We start from the raw sequence: 18980 nt of genomic DNA, 5'->3' as shown, positions 1-18980 counted from the left end.
AAACCAAACAGACAGGAGAGATTTTTCTCTTATCTACTCTGTCCAAAACTAAAGCAGCATTATATTTTAAGTTAGGTGACAACTACTGTCAACTTCAGGTAACCTCTTACATTCAAGCTAAACACTGTTTAGTGTAGTTAGGATAAACGAGAGAGCAAAAATATATCGATCAGTTCTAACATTATGACCACCCACCTAATATTGAGTAGGTCCCCATTTTGCCGTTTAAACAGCCCTGACTCCTTCAAGGCATGGACTCCACTAGACCTTTGCCAAGGTATCTGGAACCAAGCAGTCAGTAGCAGATCCTTTAAGTCCTCTAAGTTGAGAGGAAGGACCTCCATGGATTGGACTTGTTTTTCCAGCACATACCACAGATGTCCAATTGGAATGAGATCTGGAGAGTTTGGAGGCCATTATTGTAGTGGGGCAGAGTGCATTAACCTGCTGAAATAGGCCACTGCTATCAGAAAATACCATTACCATGAAGGGGTGTACTTGGTCAGCAACAATTTTTTAGGTTGAGGGTACGTGCCAAGTAGCATCCACATGAATGTCAGGACCCTAGGTTTCCCAGCAGAACATTGCACCAGGATGCAGTGTGATGTTTTGTGCAATCTCTTTTCCTGTTAAGCAACATGCATGCACCCAGCTATCCACATGATGCCCATTTTAGGCGCTTTTGGCTGTGAACACAGGTCAGCATGGGTCAATGACTGGTTTGTGGCTATGCAGCCCCACACTGTAAAAAACTGTGTTCTGACACCTGTATTACCGTTTCAGCTATTGGATCAGACTTCACGAGCCAACCTTCAATCTCCATGTGCATCAATGAGCCTTGGTCACCCATGACCCTGGCACCGGTTTACCAGTTTTCCTTCCATGTAATGAAATAATCCATGTTATTCACTTCACCTGTCAATGGTCATAATGTTATAGCTGATCGGTATACATTTCTTATAAGACTACACAATTAGTTTAAAATTGAGTAACTGGATTTGTGCATACGCCCAGCAGTGATTGGTACTCTTTATAGACTTAATGATGATGAACCATCTGAAATTAACTTGCTGGGTGGCCCTGTTGACCCCCTTCTGCCCAGCATTCTTCAAAAAAAAAAAAAAAATTGAAGGATCTGGACAGAAAGTGGTCAGTAAAACAGCAGCTGCATCCAGTCAGATGCGGCCACTATTCCAGCACCCAGCTGTCAAAATACAATAGCCAGAGCGGGAAACTAGTCCACCTGCACTGTATAGCAAGAATGGAGGAATCTAAGATTTTTTTTGTGTGGGGGGAAATTCAAAATGTAGAGCTGTCATTGGAAAAGTAATAGCTGGGACACTTGTTATGGTGAGTATTGGGCTAACGGGATTTTCTCATACTGGTTTTTTTTTCGTCATGTTCATTGTGACAAACACAGGGGTTTTAACTCTTCTCTACTTCATCCAAAACAAAAAAAAAATAATGGGGCTTTAGATATTTTGATATATTTACAGGCATGTCAGAGTGTGGGAGCTTTCCTTAACTCAATCTTCTTGACTGTAAGAACATCACACAAATATTTGTTACGAAAATAGAGTTTATTAAAAAAACACCTCTAATATTTTCAAGACTTTAAAGGTGCTTCTTCCCCCAGTAAAAACAAAACGAAAAAAAAAGGACAAGCTGTAATCTTTTTAAATTACTTACTCAAAAAGTTACAGCAAACCATGGGAGGCTCATTATTTGTTCTTTTAATACGATGGTATTGTATTTCGTAACCATTTTAAATAGAAAGAAAGCCAATTAGTTTACAGTTCTTCAGAAACTAGAACGAGAGGTCAAAAAGCGGAAGCAAATATTTTACAGCATAATGTACAACTCCACAGCTCTACTCAACAAAAGTTTATGGTGGCAAAATGTTAACGTGCATTTTAGGATTTAGAAGCAGAATCCTTTTCTGTTTTATCAGCCGGTGATGACGCTTTAGGGGTCTTGTCTTCAGTGGGTTTTTTCTCAGAAGCTTCAGGCTTTTCTTTGCCGGCGTCTGGAGCAGGCTCTCTGGGCTCTATTTTAGCACTTGGAGGCTCATGGTTTTCAGTCATACCATGTTTACGATTATCGGGGAAATCTAGAAGAGGTCTGCGAGGTTCCCTTTCTCGTCCCCCAGACCACCTGCTCCTTCCTTCAGGTTCCCTGTGTCTGTCACGGTCTGGACTTCCTCGGCCCCAGTTCCTTCTTCCACGGCCTGCTCTCTCATGGTCTTCAAAGCGGCCACCAAAGTGTTCTCGATCATCTTCATTACGATTTCCAAAAGACCTTCTTCCAAATCTTTCTCTTTCAGGATGAAAGCCTTGCCTTTCATTCCTATCTGGGTGGAAGCCTGGCCTTTCTGGATTAAAACCTGGCCTTTCTGGATTAAAGCCTGGCCTGTCAGGGTGAAACCCTGGCCTGTCAGGACGGAAGCCTGGCCTGTCAGGATTGAAACCCTGCCTGTCAGGATTGAAACCTTGTTCCTCATCCATCTCAGGATCAAATTCTTCTTCCTCTTCCATCTCAGGGTTAAATTCAGGCGCCTCATCCATTTCAACCTCAAATTCCTCCTCTGGCTCAGGATTAAACAGATGCCGATCATTTCGGTCAGGGTTAAACCCATGTCTGTCACCTCTTTCTGGATTAAACCCATGCCTTTCACCTCGTTCTGGATTAAACCCACGTCTTTCATTTCTAAATGGTCTGCCTTCTCTATCTTCAGGACCACCCGGTGGTCCTCCTCTTCCAAAATGGCCTTGTGGTGGATAAGGGCCTCTCATACCATGAGGTGGTGGTATTCCATAACTACCTGGCCCAGGAGGACCTCTGTGAACCATATGAGGTGGCATTTGGCGGTGTGGCATTCCAGGGAATCTTTGCATGTGAGGTGGGGGAACTCCAGGTGGTCTTTGAAGCGGTATTAATCCAGGTCTAGCTCCTAGAAGGCCTGTTGAAGGGCTTTGCAACCCAGGAATAGGGCCTGGTGCTCCATGTGCAGGCCCCTGGTATGGCCCTGTTTGGGGCCCTTGAGGTGGTCCTGGACGTGGGCCTTGAGGTGGAGCCTGTGGTGGACCTGGAAGACCTTGAGGTGGACCATGTGCAGAGTGTGGGTGACCTTGCAGTAAACCTGGAGGCCCCTGTGATGGGCCATGTTGCTGGTTTGGAGGAGCTTGAGGTGGGCCAGGAAGACCCTGGGATGGGCCTGTAGAATTATCTGTCGGAGGTCCTTGAGATGAAGAACCTTGTGAATCATCTACAAGATAAAAAAAAACATATATTAATGGAAGTGAAATTGATATTATTCCTAACAATATAACCTAGCATGAGAGAAACATGAAGGCTGCCACTACTGAAGATGCTAGTTTTCTGGCTACTATGCTGATCCTCCTGCTTCAATACTTTAATTTCTTGACCCAGAACAAATATAAGCAGTTTAAAACGTCCATCTACTGAGCTGCATTCTAGTTCCAGGTCATGACTCCGAGTTTAAGTTTAGCATGAATGTCAAGCAATTAGCCTTTTCAGAATTAAGTCAGAAATTGCAAATATCTCATAACATTACAAATACATTTACGTTACATTTACAAATATAAACAAATCATTACACACACTCATGCACTCTATAATGCCTAAATGTAGTTTGCTATTGTACGCGATTACGATTACAAACACAGTTGCTGACTGGAGAAGTCCAATCTGTTCACTATGAAATAAGCATCTTTATTTGGCTTTGTCTGGGAGACTTTGGAGCTTTGAGTCCCCTTGGAAGTGTAACTACTGCTCTGTCAACTGCCTGTCTCCATGTTGTGAATTTATGTTTTCTCCCAGCTCCTGAATGTATATGACAGTACTAAACAAGTGTCTTGTAGTCGTTGACAGTGGTCATGTAGTGGTGGTCCTCAAGGTCAAGTGGAGTATAGCCAAGGAAGTGAGATAAAAACCCATAGAACAACCCGAGGTATAACCCAAAAGGGAAGAGGTGGGAGAGCCCCCAGCATGTAGTACTAATAAATACGATAACAGTGATTGATGTAGAAGCATTCAGAAACCTAACTTACATTTGGTGAGATTACGATGACTGTTAAGTAGGACAAGCAACCTTCCTAGTACATGAGTGGAGAATATTCCTGTCTCCCTGCAGGACAGGGCTGGTCACTCTCAAAGCCTCTGGGGGGTTCCAAGTACTTGGAGGGGCCACCAGGGCAATATTCAACTTGTTGTTTAAGAAACAATAACCCATAAGTACTTTTAACGGCAGAGGCGCCCATAGGAATATTGGTTGTGGTGTGTCTAGAAATTGATTGGGGTCATACTGAATAAACATCAAATTTCTTTATTTCACCAAAGCTGTGTTTCAGGACTTAAACTTGCCACCTCTTCAGTTTAAAGGTGACACAGATATGTTTTTTTTTTCGTGTTCTTCACCAGAATATGTATGTACAGAATAAAAAAGCAACATCTGTAAATTGAAGTTTAAGACACAAAACAAGTCTTTGGTGAATTAAAGAAATTTGGTGTTCACTCAATACGATGACCTGCTCTGTTTCAAGATACTCCACATCATACATTCCTATGGGTGCCTCTGTTGTTCGAACTACTGGCAGGTTTTTGTTCCTTCTCAGACAACAAGCTGTAGTTGTTTACACTCCTTTAAACCAAAGTGCTCTGTTTTTTGGTACGGTCATACACATTCAGGGTCAGAAAATAGTAAAACTGGAACAAGTTGTTGTCAAAGTGACCACCATTTATTCACTATAAAATTAAACAAGATTTGATCACTATGGGCAACTATAAATTTGTTGCTCATTTTTTTGTCTTCAGTTTTTAAGAACATTTGTAGTATTTCTCAACTATGGCCATTGGCACTAACAGTGTATTTCCAGGTCACATAATCTGAAGTTACAGGACAGCTCAACTTATACAAATGGAGTAGAGCATAATCACTCTGCCAAGTAAACCACCTCTTTGATTAAATGCATAAAAAGTTAAGTTCTTTCCTTCTGAATCATCCAAACATGTGCAAACAGTTTTTTCCCTTGCGCATGATTGGGTATTCAAAGTAAACATAGTTTACCCTAATGAAAGTGAACACTTTCTAATCCTTTGGTAAATCAACCCCCATAGGGCCATACATATGACTGTAAACCAGGAGTCAAGACAAGTTTCCATGGAATTCTGAACAAGCAGTTTTGACATAAAGTTGTCAATAATTTGCAGCTAAATTAAAAGACAAAATACTTGAAAAATATGACATATTTTAACTCAGGACATTACAATGGGAAAAATATAATTTAGTCTGAAAAGAAAGGCACGCACACATACTTCCTGATTGCTAACTGATGGTAATCTCACAAATACAAGGGTCATGAATAAACACAAGAAAACTAAAGTCTGTAAATTGATCCCAACATTACCAAGTCAGCTCAACTCACAGCACCAAATAATTGAAAGGATAAAAATCGGTCATTTCATGATGGATCATAAGCCAAGTGTATTTAATAATGCTATGATGCAGTCTAAAACATGAAAAATTATCAAATCCAGCCAAAATATTGTTTTATTATTGTTGGATAGAGTCTGGTTTGACTGCTATCTGGGGCTCTGTGAGACTTCTCACCTACTGTCAAAAATGACAACTGTTTCACCTAACATGAAGTGAGGAAGCTCTAGATCTCACTACACAAAATGTATTGTGTTTACATTGGAGTGACCGTGTCTGCTGATAGCCCACCTCCTCAGCTCTCACTACACAAAATGCATTGTGTTTACATTGGAGTGACCGTGTCTGCTGATAGCCCACCTCCTCAGCTCTCACTACACAAAATGCATTGTGTTTACATTGGAGTGACCGTGTCTGCTGATAGCCCACCTCCCCAAGGTATACGGCACCTTTGCCTCTCCACTCCTTTGGAGCCCACACTTCTTCGCTGTAAAGGTGTGGATTCTGGGTATGAGGGAGCGAGCCTGAGTGTCCACATGCCTGCCTTGACACACTCTTAAGCAACCCATAGATGAGTAGTTTTTCTCCTTCAACTAGCAGGTTGAATCGATTTCCCCATCCACACTCAACGTGGAAGGGGAATCCTCCCTGCTGAACCTTTGCATTCTTACAGCAGATGCCCCCTGCCATCAGAATACACTGATCAACACTGCCAGCTATAGTTTGTGGTACTAATCAAGAAGAGAAAACCGGACAGGGTGGATGTAGAGAAGTCGATTGGCAGATCGACTGCCATACAACCAAAAATATCCACCCATACAGGAATTGAAATTTGACTGATTTTTTCGATCTATGTATGGCCAGCTTTACATGGGATGCAACTGTGCTTCTCTCCTAAATGCTAATTTTCACAATGAAGCAATATGAATCAGGGATGCACTAGTACCGTTTTATTTACTGGTGAGTACGAGTACCGATACTTTCGGTCAAGAACTCACTCATACCTTTGCAGTGCAATCTCAACGCATACAAAATGAATGGACTCAAATCACACTGCAAAGAAATGCATGCGATTTGAACAGGAATTTGGTGTGATTGCTGTCTGAATCACAGACAGCTCCAGTGTGAACCCAAGCTTATCATAGTGACTGAGCCTGAGTTCACACAGGAGCAGTGTGGAAAACCTCCCCTACATGACGGGTTCCACCAGCTCTCACCTATCCTTACAGTTCTGACAGTACAGACTATAGGGGTTCTAATTGGTCACATGGATTGCACTGACCAACTGACCAATCAGAAGCCATCTAGCCCATACTGTCAGCACTGCAAGGAGAGAAAAAGCCGTAGGGATTTTGAATTCCCGAACCTGTGAAGCGGCTTTCCGTTGTCTGACTGCAGGGGATCGGAAATCTGGTACAGCAAGACCAGGAGGGATGGGAAGAGGGTCCATTGGACATCAAGAACAGCAGGAGGCTGGGGAGAGATAGCCATGGGAGAGGCAGGAGCCCAAGCCACAGCAGACGATGTCCACAGTGGGATCAGGAGCCAGAGCTGGTGGAACCCATCATGCATTGAGGTTTCTCGCATCACTCCGGTGTGAACTCAGGCTCAGTCACTATGACAAGCCGGGGTTCAAACAGGAGCTGTGCAGTAAACTGCATGTGATTTGGACAGGAATTTCCCTGCATTCCTGTTTAAATTGCATGCAATTCTTTGCAATGCGATTGTAGCCCATTTATTTTGTACGGGCTCAAATTGAACAGCAAAGGTATTGGTTTTTGGTATCATTTGCACAAGTACTTGGTATTGGTACAGATACTGGTATCGGTGCAACCCCAATATGAATCACATAACAAAACCACTGAGAGAGTCTCTTTTAGTGGCTAATCTGCAGCACTTTATACATTAAAATAAATATTTATGATGAACCATATCAAAATGTATTTCCAGACAAAACACTACAGTAATAATATACATTCTATTCTTTAATAGCTCAGTATCATGAAATTAAAGGCTTACTGGCCCAAGCCAATACCAGGAGCAACACATTTCCCTACTAAGATAAATATGCCATTGCTGACCTACTTGTATGAATCAAAACCCAAACATTGCAAATTAAGAAAAACGAAAGCAAACTGCCTTTAGAAGAAGGTTTATACACTAATCTTACCATGTGAAAGAAGGGGTGGATACTCAATACTCGCTTCTTACAGCAATCCTAAAAGGCTCAAACCTCTAAGCTGTATTGATATTCATACTTCGTATCAATTTCACAGTTGCGTAGTTAAAAAACAAGAAAATGTATAATAAAGTGTTCTTGGTAAACTGAGTTTACAGCGGGGCGTATTTATCAAGCAAATTAGTAACACAACTCGATACAAATCAAGCTACCTTTCATTTTGCAGTGTCTATGCAAGTTTTCCTCTATATTTGCAAAGGTCTGAGAAAGACATGACTAAGTGGTCAGGTTCTTTTCTCTCAAAACTGTACTTTAGAGCAGATGAGGGGGGATTTATGACTCTAGCTGTAACTTTGTATGTAAATCTATCTCCCTGATGTTAATGTATAAAATGCTGTTTAAATAAAATCTGGAAAAAAAATAAAAAATCTCCCTGATCTTATTTGTCGAGTGCCAGAATTGACAAATGTCCTCCAGTGTGATATATCCAGTTGAGCTCCAGAAGATCTTACCTTCATGACCGGGCCATGTTTTGCTATACGGCACTGCTCTACTTTAACTGACAACTGCGCAATCATACAACGCTGTATCCATATTTACCCCCCCCCCCACAAATAGAGCTTTCTTTTCTTTAATTATCATGGTTTGTTTTTATTATATAAATGAAAAAAAAGAAAAGACCAACATTTTTTACTTCCTGCTATAAATCATTAAAAAATAATTAAAACAAATCAAAATATCTTCATAAATTTGGACCAAATGTATTCTACATACTTTTGGTATAAATAAAAATCCCAATAAGTGAAAATTGGTTGGCGTGAAAGTTATAGCGTCTACAAGCTAAAGGATATATACTGGAATTTTATCTTTTTTTATATACTAGTAAAGGCAGCGTTTTGTGACTTATAGTGGGACTGCGATAGTGCGGTGGGTAATGTGACACGTACACTGTGGGCACTGAGATCACCAGTGACACTAATACAGAAACCAGTGCTAGCAATATAGTCACTGTACTAATGACTGGGAAGGGGTTAACATCTAGGGGCAAATTAAGGGGTTAACTGTGTGCTTAGTATGTGGTCATGTTTATTGCTTTGCACTACAGATCAATGTATTGCTTTTCCCTGCTTAGCAGAGAACAGAAACAAAGTGATTGCTCCCTCTGTATAGAGTGATGTGTTGTTAACCAGCTGTTGTCTCTCACAGCCAGTGAGCCAATAAGGAGAGAGCGGGGGTTGGGGCCACAATCTGTGTGCGAATAGACAATGTCACAGGAGAGCAGCTCAGTGCCAACTGGCTTAGCCTGCTCGAGTGCCCCCATAGCAAGAGGGGGGGGGGGGGGGGTTACCAGGACCGCCACTGGGGACCCAACAAGAATAGGATTGGGGCTGTCATGCAACTCTGTACATAAATGAAATGTACGTCCTTGTTTTCCCCCACAAATAGAGCTTCTTTCGGTGGTATTTGATCATTTCTGCATTTTTTATTTTTTGCGCTATAAACAAAAACAGACAAATTTGAAAAAAAAAATTTTTTTTTACTTTTTGGTATAAAACATCCAATAAAATTTTTTTTTTTTTTAAAAAAAAAAAGTCAAATTTCTTCATAAATTTAGGCCAAAATGTATACTGCTATGTCTTTGCTAAAACAAAAACCCCAATACGTGTAAATTAATTGATTTATGGGAAAGTTATAGCATCTACAAATGGCAGTATATATACTGGAATTTTTATTTTTTTTTACACTAGTAATGGCGGCGATCAGCGACTTAATAGCATGACTGCAGTGGGCATTCTGACACTGGGTGGGAACTGATTAACTGCCACTGACATCCTAATACAGTGATCAGTGCTAATAAAAAGCACTGACACTGTACTAAGGACACTGGGCAGGAAGGCATTGACATCTGGTGCGATCAAAGGGTTAACTGTGTGAGTTTTAAATTATGTGCTGTTTTACTATGGAGACATGCTGCTGTGCAGAGAAAGACACAGCAGCGCGTCCTTGCTGGCAGAAGAAAGACCTGTGTTGTGTACACACAGGTCTCTACCCGTCAGCTTTCCCCGACGATCACAAAGTGTTGGCGTGGCATTGACTCGGTGAATTACATCTCTAGCTGCCAATAGTGGCGCTGGTAGGGTGGTGTGCGTGGGTGTCCTCTACCCAGACAAATCACATATATGATTTTGCACAGCCCTGCCGCTCTGGAGCAGTACTTCTACTATAGGGCAGCAGGCAATCTGAAGATTGAAGGAGATGGGCAGAAAAATGGTCATCAGAATAGTGACTGCAGCCAATCAGCTGTAGTCACTGTTGTGGTGTATTAACAGCCACGGGAGTCAGATGTCAGAATTAATTTGCTTGAGGAGAGATTTGAACATTGGCATTGTTAAAGATGAATGGAGGAACCTGTAAGTTTGCAAACTGAACAAAACAAATGTATGCATTTATTTTTTATTACAACCAGAACACTGGCATTTTAAAGAGGTCATCAGCAATGGCAGCTCCATGTCCAGTAATTTGGCCCCACGTACACAGGGCGTTTGCTTCATCTCCTCTGAACTCCTAGCAGGAAAAAGCTAAATAAAAAATGTGGTAAAAGGCAGATATTCTGCACACGTTTAGAAGCGTTTAACATTGGGAGCGTCAAGGCATTCTATTGGACAGAATAATAAATTATTCTGGGCATTTAAGTGCATTCCACATTTTTTCGGCTCTTCAGCTTCTTTCCTGAACACACCACCTTTAGTGGGTTTTTTTTTTTCAGCATGTAAATGCCTTGTGAATGTATACCCACACTGCATTACATGGTAGCATATGAAGGGGAAATGAAGAGCCACGGCATTGTGGTACGAGGCAATAATGTGCCCTATTTATAACTGGCTGTATATTTTATACTTTTTATTTTTCCTGGTTGGTTTAGGAAGGGGAGGTTCTGGGCACCTGATGCAGCAATTTGGGTAATTTACAATTTTCTTCTAAAAGACAGGTTTGTTTTGAGATGGGTTTTGTTCTCCAAATTATATTGTCTTGGCTTTAAAAGGAAATTTGAACGGTGGAAGCTTTGCACAAAAACTGCAGGAAGAAGGCCAAAGAACTAGTCACTAGTATTGCCCATAGTTTCCCTACAGCCATTTCTTACCACAATTACCAACTTACCACACCTTGCTCTGCACTGTGACTGTGTGGATCTGGCCATCTTGGTCTTGGGTTTTGCTTTCTCATGTCAGAGCCTCCAGCAAGAACAGTGGAGGATCACAGTACCATTACCAAATCTCCTGAGATTATCAGAGACAATAGGGTTTTATATCTTACAACGCAGATATACAGCTATGAGGCTGTGGACACAGGATTGCCTAGGCACACTCACATACCAGGAAATGCAGTGACATTTTTCAAGAGGAAATCAAGCAAAAAAATTAATTAATTTTCAGAGCCCGATTAATATTTCTAAAAGTTCCCTATGACAACTTCACTTTTAGAGTTCAGTTCCTCTTCAAGGATGGTTATTTGGCTGTTTTGTAGGTAGAAGGCATTAACCTCGGGAAATGTAAACCCCTAGCTTGATACAATTTTGTGAGTTCTGTAGTCATTCACCCAACTCAATCTACCTATAGCCATCCCAAACTTTTTCTATGGAAAAACTTTGTATGATGCTCAAATCAGTGAATTCCCCAGTTAATGCCTCCATCTTGCCTCTCACACAAGATATTGAATGTGAAGCCAGATTGTCAATTACAGCCATTTTATCAAGGACTTCTGGTCCTTCCTGTGACAGTCACTGCTCTGCAAACATCAGTAGCCAGAAGAGTGCTTGGAGATGGGCATTAAAAGGATAAGTTTACCTTTGGGAACGTTACATGTTCCCAACACGGCAGTCGCTGCCCGATCCCCCCCTCCGTTCCAGTAGCACGGGGAGAAATTCCCTGTACTAGCGGTCACTTTTTAAAAGCAGCGCAGCAGTACGGGGCTCTGCCCACATGGCCTCATCATTCATTCACAGAGTTCTGTGAATGAATGAACTACAAGTTCATGGGGGGATGGGGTAAAGCGATTTTCTTTCCTGCAACCAGGCTGGGGGCAAAGAGGTGACTTTACAATACTTCTTAATTTTATCAGGGATAGCAGTGTCCCCCTTTTGGGTGTGCTACCTGGCAAATGAGTATGAAGTATACAGGAGCCTGGACAGTTACAAATCCTTTGGCAGACAAGATGTTTAACGTGGATTTAGCCCATAGGTGCGCAACCTGTGGCCCTCAAGGTGTTGCGGAACTACAAGTCCCATGAGGCATGGCATTGCATTGCAAGGCTGACCATTACAAGCATGACTACCAAAAGGAAGAGGCATTATGGACTTGTAGTTCTGCAACATCTAGAGGGCCACAGGTTGAGCACCCATGATTTACCGATTTGCAAAAAGTTTAATGTGGACCTGAATCTAAGTGATCACTCCCACTTGTGTGTTATTGCACAATTCCCCTCAATCCAGATGCGTGGTAGCTTGGACACTCCTTGTACATGTACTTTAATTGTGCCTGGTCTCTGGCAATGCTTTCTGCTCAGGTGAAATTACAGTATATGTACAGTGAGGGGAAGCTTTCTACCTAAGAGGATATGAATTGTAATGAGGTGGAATGAGTGCCTTTATCATACAGGCATCTATCTCTTTACTCTCATTAGGTCTGATGGTTGCTCTGTACGTTCATATAATACAAAGGCCATTTTACAGGGTGATTCTACACCCAGACACACGTTGCTAAATATATTTAGCAATGTATAGAGTAGGTTCATAAACATTAGGATACAGTGAAATGTCTTCAGTTGCCTCCATGGTCAGATCCTCACTGAATCTTTGTTGGAAGTTGTGATGCTCAGTGTGCCAAGTAGATTTCCACATCATACAATGAACTGGAGTGCAAAATTTCACAGTATAGAACTTGGCATTCCAATGACATTGTTTTGTATGCAAAGGTTAGCCCTTATTCTTAGGTCATCAATAGGGGTATCAGGAGGGGTATATATTAGATATCATTCCATTTTTCCACCTGATATCCTATATGCTTTCAGGGGGTATAAACATTGCTGACCAATAATTTTGCAATTGTTACAGAGAACACACGTTGGAATAATAAGATCATTTAAGTGCAATTGTATTCTATGAGAAATGTGTGTAAAGTGTACTGATCCACAGCATGCTTGCAATGCTCAGAAATAGTCTAGCCTAGCATCTAATGGAAATCTGATTTCCTATACATTATTTCATGCTTAAAGTGATTGTAAAAGCTTTTCTTTTTTTTTACCTTCATGCATTCGCTGTATGAAAATTAAAATCCTTGTGTGTGCACAGTCCCTTCCTTATACTGACCTGATGCCTCTCGATCCAGCGATGTGCACGGGAGCCTTGTCTGCCCTAGGTCTCCATCATTGGCTGAGACACAACAGCGGGAGCCACTGAAGAGAACAAGAGAAGGAGCAGGGTTGCTCTATGCAAAACCAGTGCACAGAGCAGTACCTAGGGCATGTTTGTTATAAAGAAATAAAAAAGAAAAAAAAAAAAAAAAGGAACCTTTATAACCACTTTAACTGAACAAGCTAGTTAGAAGCCGATTGGCTACCATACACAGCTGCACCAGATTTTACACTCTCCAGTTTTAGTAAATCAATCCCAATACGTCTTCTGAATTAGTTTAAATGTAATCTCATATTTTAGTCTGCAATAAACTTTTATGGCTACATTATTAAAGATGCATTACAGAAAATATTAGTTTTAAAATGTTGTACCAATGTTACCAGGTTATGTGACCTGCATTTTAGAATTTCTTGCAATGTATATTACAGTTTTTCAGAACTATTTTAAATGGATCAAAAACTGAATTTCAAAACAGTCAGAGAGTTTAAGTCGTAATAAGCAGAACTTTGCTCTGAAATTAAAGATTTGCGAGCAGGAAGGATTTTTGATGCAGAAGAGACATACTATTTCTCTTTTAAATACAGGCCTTTTACCTTGTTCCTCATAAGATGCCTTCAAATGTACACTGAGCTGTGCAGATCAGTGTAAATTCTTGTGCGTAAATGAAAGAACTCCCGTGCACATACACAGGAGTTACATCATCCCAACCAATTCAAGATGGCTGTGGGACTTCGAACACAGAACTCACAGACATTGCATCGCTGTGCCCACCAAGCCACACTGGCATGAATGGCCCTTAGCACAGCTCCTGAGTGGTCACTAGGCCAAGGCTACAATGCACATGTACGTGCACAATGCCCGAGCATGCACGCTCACCAAAAAAAACAATCAGTCAGGTGCCAAGACAGCTTCAGTGTGTTTCACTCCTTACAAGAGTTTAGTCATAGGAGTTGAGTGAAACAGGTTGGGAATGTCTTGGCACTTGCTGGACTGTTTGGCTTGAATAAATCAGAAATAGGCTTTTTATGGTGAGCAGCTCTCCCTTCCTTGTGGAATATTCAAAAACCTAGTGATAACATTTCTTTTAATGTGTCAATGATATAATAAGTTTCCAAGCTGTCATCTGCCACAACACATTTTTACCAGTTTGTAAAGTCATGTGCGATTATATACACACACACATACATACACATGAAAAACACACACACACACAATCTGTGCAAAAGTTTAAGGTAGGTGTGAAGAAATGTTTTCAAAAATTTATTTTAAATCAATTTACAAAATGCAAAGTGAGCAAACAGAAGAAAAATCTTAATCAAATCAATATTTTGTGTGACTACCTTTTGGCTTCAAACCAGCATAAATTCTCACAGTTGTTCAAAGTCAGGGATTTTGTAGGATCAGAGTCAGGTGCATGATTGATCAATTATACCAAGAATGTGTGAATGATCAGCAATTTTATATATGTTAGGAAACATAGTCATTAACTGAAACATAAACAGCTGTGTAGAAGGCTTAAAAATGGGTAAGGAACAGCCAAACTCTGCTACCGCTAATGTGAAGTTGTGATCGTTTCATGTCACAGATCAAGCATCATGGTAAGACTAAGCACAGCAACAAGACACAAGGTAGTTATACTACGTCACCAAGGTCTCTTCCAGGCAAAGATTACAAAGCAGACTGGGGTTTCAAGATGTGCTGTTCAAGCGCTTTTAAAGAAGCACAAAGAATGGGCAATGCTAAGGATCGTAGACGCAGTGGTCAGCCAATGATACAATGCAAAATGTGAAAGATACATAATGTTTATTTCCCTTCAACATTGGAAGATGTCCAGCAGTGCCATAAGCACAGAACTGGCAGAAACCAGTAGGACCCAGGTACACCCATCTTCTGTACATAGAAGTCTGGCCAGAAGTAGTCTTCATGGAAGAATTGCAGGAGCCATACATCCGATATACTAACAAGGCTTAGCAACTCAACTATGCACGAAAACTGAGGTGCACAAAATGGCAGCAGGTGTTCTGGACTGGGGAGTCAAAATTTGAAAATAGTTGGATGTAGAGGGAGGCAGTTTGTTTGCTGAAGGGCGGCACAATGATGAATGTCTGCAAGCAACAGGGAAACATGGTGAAGGTTCCTTGCAGGTTTGGGACTGCATTTATGCAAATGGAGTTGGACATTTGGTCAGGATCAGTGGCATCCTCAAGGCTGAGAAATACAGGCAGATACTTATGAATCATGTCATACCATTAGAGAGGTGTGTGACTGCCCCCAAATATATTCTGCAGCAGGACAATGACACCCAACATACAGCCAATGTCATTAAGAACTATCTTCAGCATAAAGAACAAGGAGTCCAGGAAGTTATGGTTTGGCCCTCACAGAGCCCTGATCTCAGCATCGAGTCTGTCTGGAATTACATGAAGACACAGAAGGATTTGAAGCATCCTACATCCACATAAAATCTGTGCAAATGTACCAAGAATTGATACTGTTTTGAAGGCAGACTGATCACATCAAATATTGATTTCATTTTCTCTTCAGTTCATTTACTTTCAATTTTGTCAATTGCTAAAAATGTATAAAACACTTATTTCTGAAAGCATTCTTCATCTACTGCATATTTGACACCTGCCTAAGATCTTTGCACAGTAAGATATATTATAAGCACAAACACTACTTGGTAAACTGAGAATCTGGACTGTAAAATGTGTAAAACTGAAAATCTAAATGAAATTTTCTAGCCATAATAGGGGCAGAGGCAGTAAATAGAATAGAGAATGGGTACCTAAAACGCTTGGTCCTACACAGACTGCACTTAAATGACAACTGTAAATGACTAAATTGGAAACACATTAGTCAAGGCACTATTTAACAAAAATGTGCCACGCTTCACTAAGAATGCTCTAAATAAATAATATATAAAAGGTGCAACCAGGTGCTGATATAGATATCGGGTGACAAAAAAAGAAAAACAGTGTTGTGAACCAATATCAATTTTCAAAATCAATATGCATATACAGGTTATGAACAAAAGCTGAAATACCAAAAATAATGTCCATATCAATATCAAAAGATATAATAAATGAAAAGTACAGTCAGGTCCATAAATATTGGGACATCGACACAATTCTAACATTTTTGGCTCTATACACCACCACAATGGATTTGAAATGAAAAGAACAAGATGTGCTTTAACTGCAGACTGTCAGCTTTAATTTGAGGGTATTTACATCCAAGTCAGGTGAACGGTGTATGAATTACAACAGTTTGCATATGTGCCTCCCACTTGTTAAGGGACCAAAAGTAATGGGACAGAATAATAATCATAAATCAAACTTTCACTTTTTAATACTTGGTTGCAAATCCTTTGCAGTCAATTACAGCCTGAAGTCTGGCACGCATAGACATCACCAGACGCTGGGTTTCATCCCTGGTGATGCTCTGCCAGGCCTCTACTGCAACTGTCTTCAGTTCCTGCTTGTTCTTGGGGCATTTTCCCTTCAGTTTTGTCTTCAGCAAGTGAAATGCATGCTCAATCGGATTCAGGTCAGGTGATTGACTTGGCCATTGCATAACATTCCACTTCTTTCCCTTAAAAAACTCTTTGGTTGCTTTTGCAGTATGCTTTGGGTCATTGTCCATCTGCACTGTGAAGCGGCGTCCAATGAGTTCTGAAGCATTTGGCTGAATATGAGCAGATAATATTGCCCGAAACACTTCAGAATTTATCCTGCTGCTTTTGTCAGCAGTCACATCATCAATAAAGAGAACCAGTTCCATTGGCAGCCATGCATGCCCACGCCATGACACTACCACCACCATGCTTCACTGATGAGGTGGTATGCTTAGGATCATGAGCAGTTCCTTTCCTTCTCCATACTCTTCTCTTCCCATCACTCTGGTACAAGTTGATCTTGGTCTCATCTGTCCATAGGATGTTGTTCCAGAACTGTGAAGGCTTTTTTAGATGTCGTTTGGTAAACTCTAATCTGGCCTTCCTGTTTTTGAGGCTCACCAATGGTTTACATCTTGTGGCGAACCCTCTGTATTCAGTCTGGTGAAGTCTTCTCTTGATTGTTGACTTTGACACACATACACCTACCTCCTGGAGAGTGTTCTTGATCTGGCCAACTGTTGTGAAGGGTGTTTTCTTCACCAGGGAAAGAATTCTTTGGTCATCCACCACAGTTGTTTTCCGTGGTCTTCCGGGTCTTTTGGTGTTGCTGAGCTCACCGGTGCGTTCCTTCTTTTTAAGAATGTTCCAAACAGTTGTTTTGGCCACGCTTAATGTTTATGCCATCTCTCTGATGGGTTTGTTTTGTTTTTTCAGCCTAATGATGGCTTTCTTCACTGATAGTGACAGCTCTTTGGATCTCATCTTGAGAGTTGACAGCAACAGATTCCAAATGCAAATAGCACACTTGAAATGAACTCTGGACCTTTTATCTGCTCATTGTAATTGGGATAATGAGGGAATAACACACACCTGGCCATGGAACAGCTGAGAAGCCAATTGTCCCATTACTTTTGGTCCCTTAACAAGGGGGAGGCACATATGCAAACTGTTGTAATTCCTACACCGTTTCGGGCAATATTATCTGCTCATATTCAGCCAAATGCTTCAGAACTCATTGGACGCCGCTTCACAGTGCAGATGGACAATGACCCAAAGCATACTGCAAAAGCAACCAAAGAGTTTTTTAAGGGAAAGAAGTGGAATGCTATGCAATGGCCAAGTCAATCAACTGACCTGAATCCGATTGAGCATGCATTTCACTTGCTGAAGACAAAACTGAAGGGAAAATGCCCCAAGAACAAGCCGGAACTGAAGACAGTTGCAGTAGAGGCCTGGCAGAGCATCACCAGGGATGAAACCCAGCGTCTGGTGATGTCTATGCGTTCCAGACTTCAGGCTGTAATTGACTGCAAAGGATTTGCAACCAAGTATTAAAAAGTGAAAGTTTGATTTATGATTATTATTCTGTCCCATTACTTTTGGTCCCTTAACAAGTGGGAGGCACATATGCAAACTGTTGTAATTCCTACACCGTTCACCTGATTTGGATGTAAATAGCCTCAAATTAAAGCTGACAGTCTGCAGTTAAAGCACATCTTGTTCTTTTCATTTCAAATCCATTGTGGTGATGTATAGAGCCAAAAATGTTAGAATTGTGTCGATGTCCCAAAATTTATGGACCTGACTGTATATAAAAAAAAAGTCCATAAATATGTGCTTCTTCAGTCATGCCGAGTTCCTTTTAAAATAATATATCCCATGCTTCTTAATTGATTTCTTATGTGCAAAAACTTGCATTTATTGTGCTCCCCCACCAGATGTACTCTTACCTCAGGTATATGACCGAACCCATTAAGTGAGGTCGTATGACGCTTGTGTCCCTTTAAATGGGCCAAAGTGGATGGGATGGTATTTTATCTGACATTCTGTGAGGGCCAAGGCTGGAGGAGAAAAGGATCGGCTGGCTCACGGAGGCCACCGGAGACAGAACGACTGAGGAAGGGCTGAGCGGGAGAGCCAGGATGGAGGAGCAGAACACCATTCCATCCATTTTGGCCCATTTAAAGGGAGTCTATCGTTTGAACGGAGAAGGATCCTAAACAGCAGGATACCATCCCATTCACTTTGGCCCATTTAAAAGGGACACAAGCATGTTATGACCTCACTTAACGGTTTGCTCATATACCTGAGGTAAGAGTACATCTAGTGGGGGAGGACAATAAATGCAAGTTTTTTCACATAAGAAATCAATTAAGAAGCACGGGATATTTTACTTTAAAAAGGAACTAGGCATGATTGAAGAAGCACATATTTATGGACTTTTTGTTTTATATAATTTTCATTGATTATATCTTTTGATATGGACATTATTTTTGGCATTTCGTCTTTTGTTCATAACTTGTATATGTATATTCGTTTT

At 41.0% G+C, this 18980-nt stretch overlaps 1 protein-coding gene across 2 annotated transcripts in view; it reads right to left on the bottom strand.

Moving 5' to 3' along the window:
• Positions 1 to 1561: 1561 nt before the first annotated feature.
• Positions 1562 to 18980, bottom strand: part of LOC149452843 (uncharacterized) — a 131400-nt gene continuing 113981 nt past the window's right edge. For both annotated transcript variants that reach the window (XM_089688940.1, XM_089688941.1), the window contains exon 20: positions 1562 to 3265. In XM_089688940.1, coding sequence (XP_089545066.1) covers positions 1914 to 3265 — 1352 coding nt within the window. In that variant the 3' untranslated portion in view covers positions 1562 to 1913. The remainder of the gene's footprint in view (positions 3266 to 18980) is intronic.

The sequence above is a fragment of the Staurois parvus genome, unplaced genomic scaffold (assembly GCF_062004578.1).
Source record: "Staurois parvus isolate SC_StPar_1 unplaced genomic scaffold, SC_StPar_1.0 ptg000461l, whole genome shotgun sequence".
Classification (NCBI taxonomy): domain Eukaryota; kingdom Metazoa; phylum Chordata; class Amphibia; order Anura; family Ranidae; genus Staurois; species Staurois parvus.
Note: the sequence above shows the minus strand (reverse complement) of the source record. Positions and strands in the feature narration are given on the sequence as shown.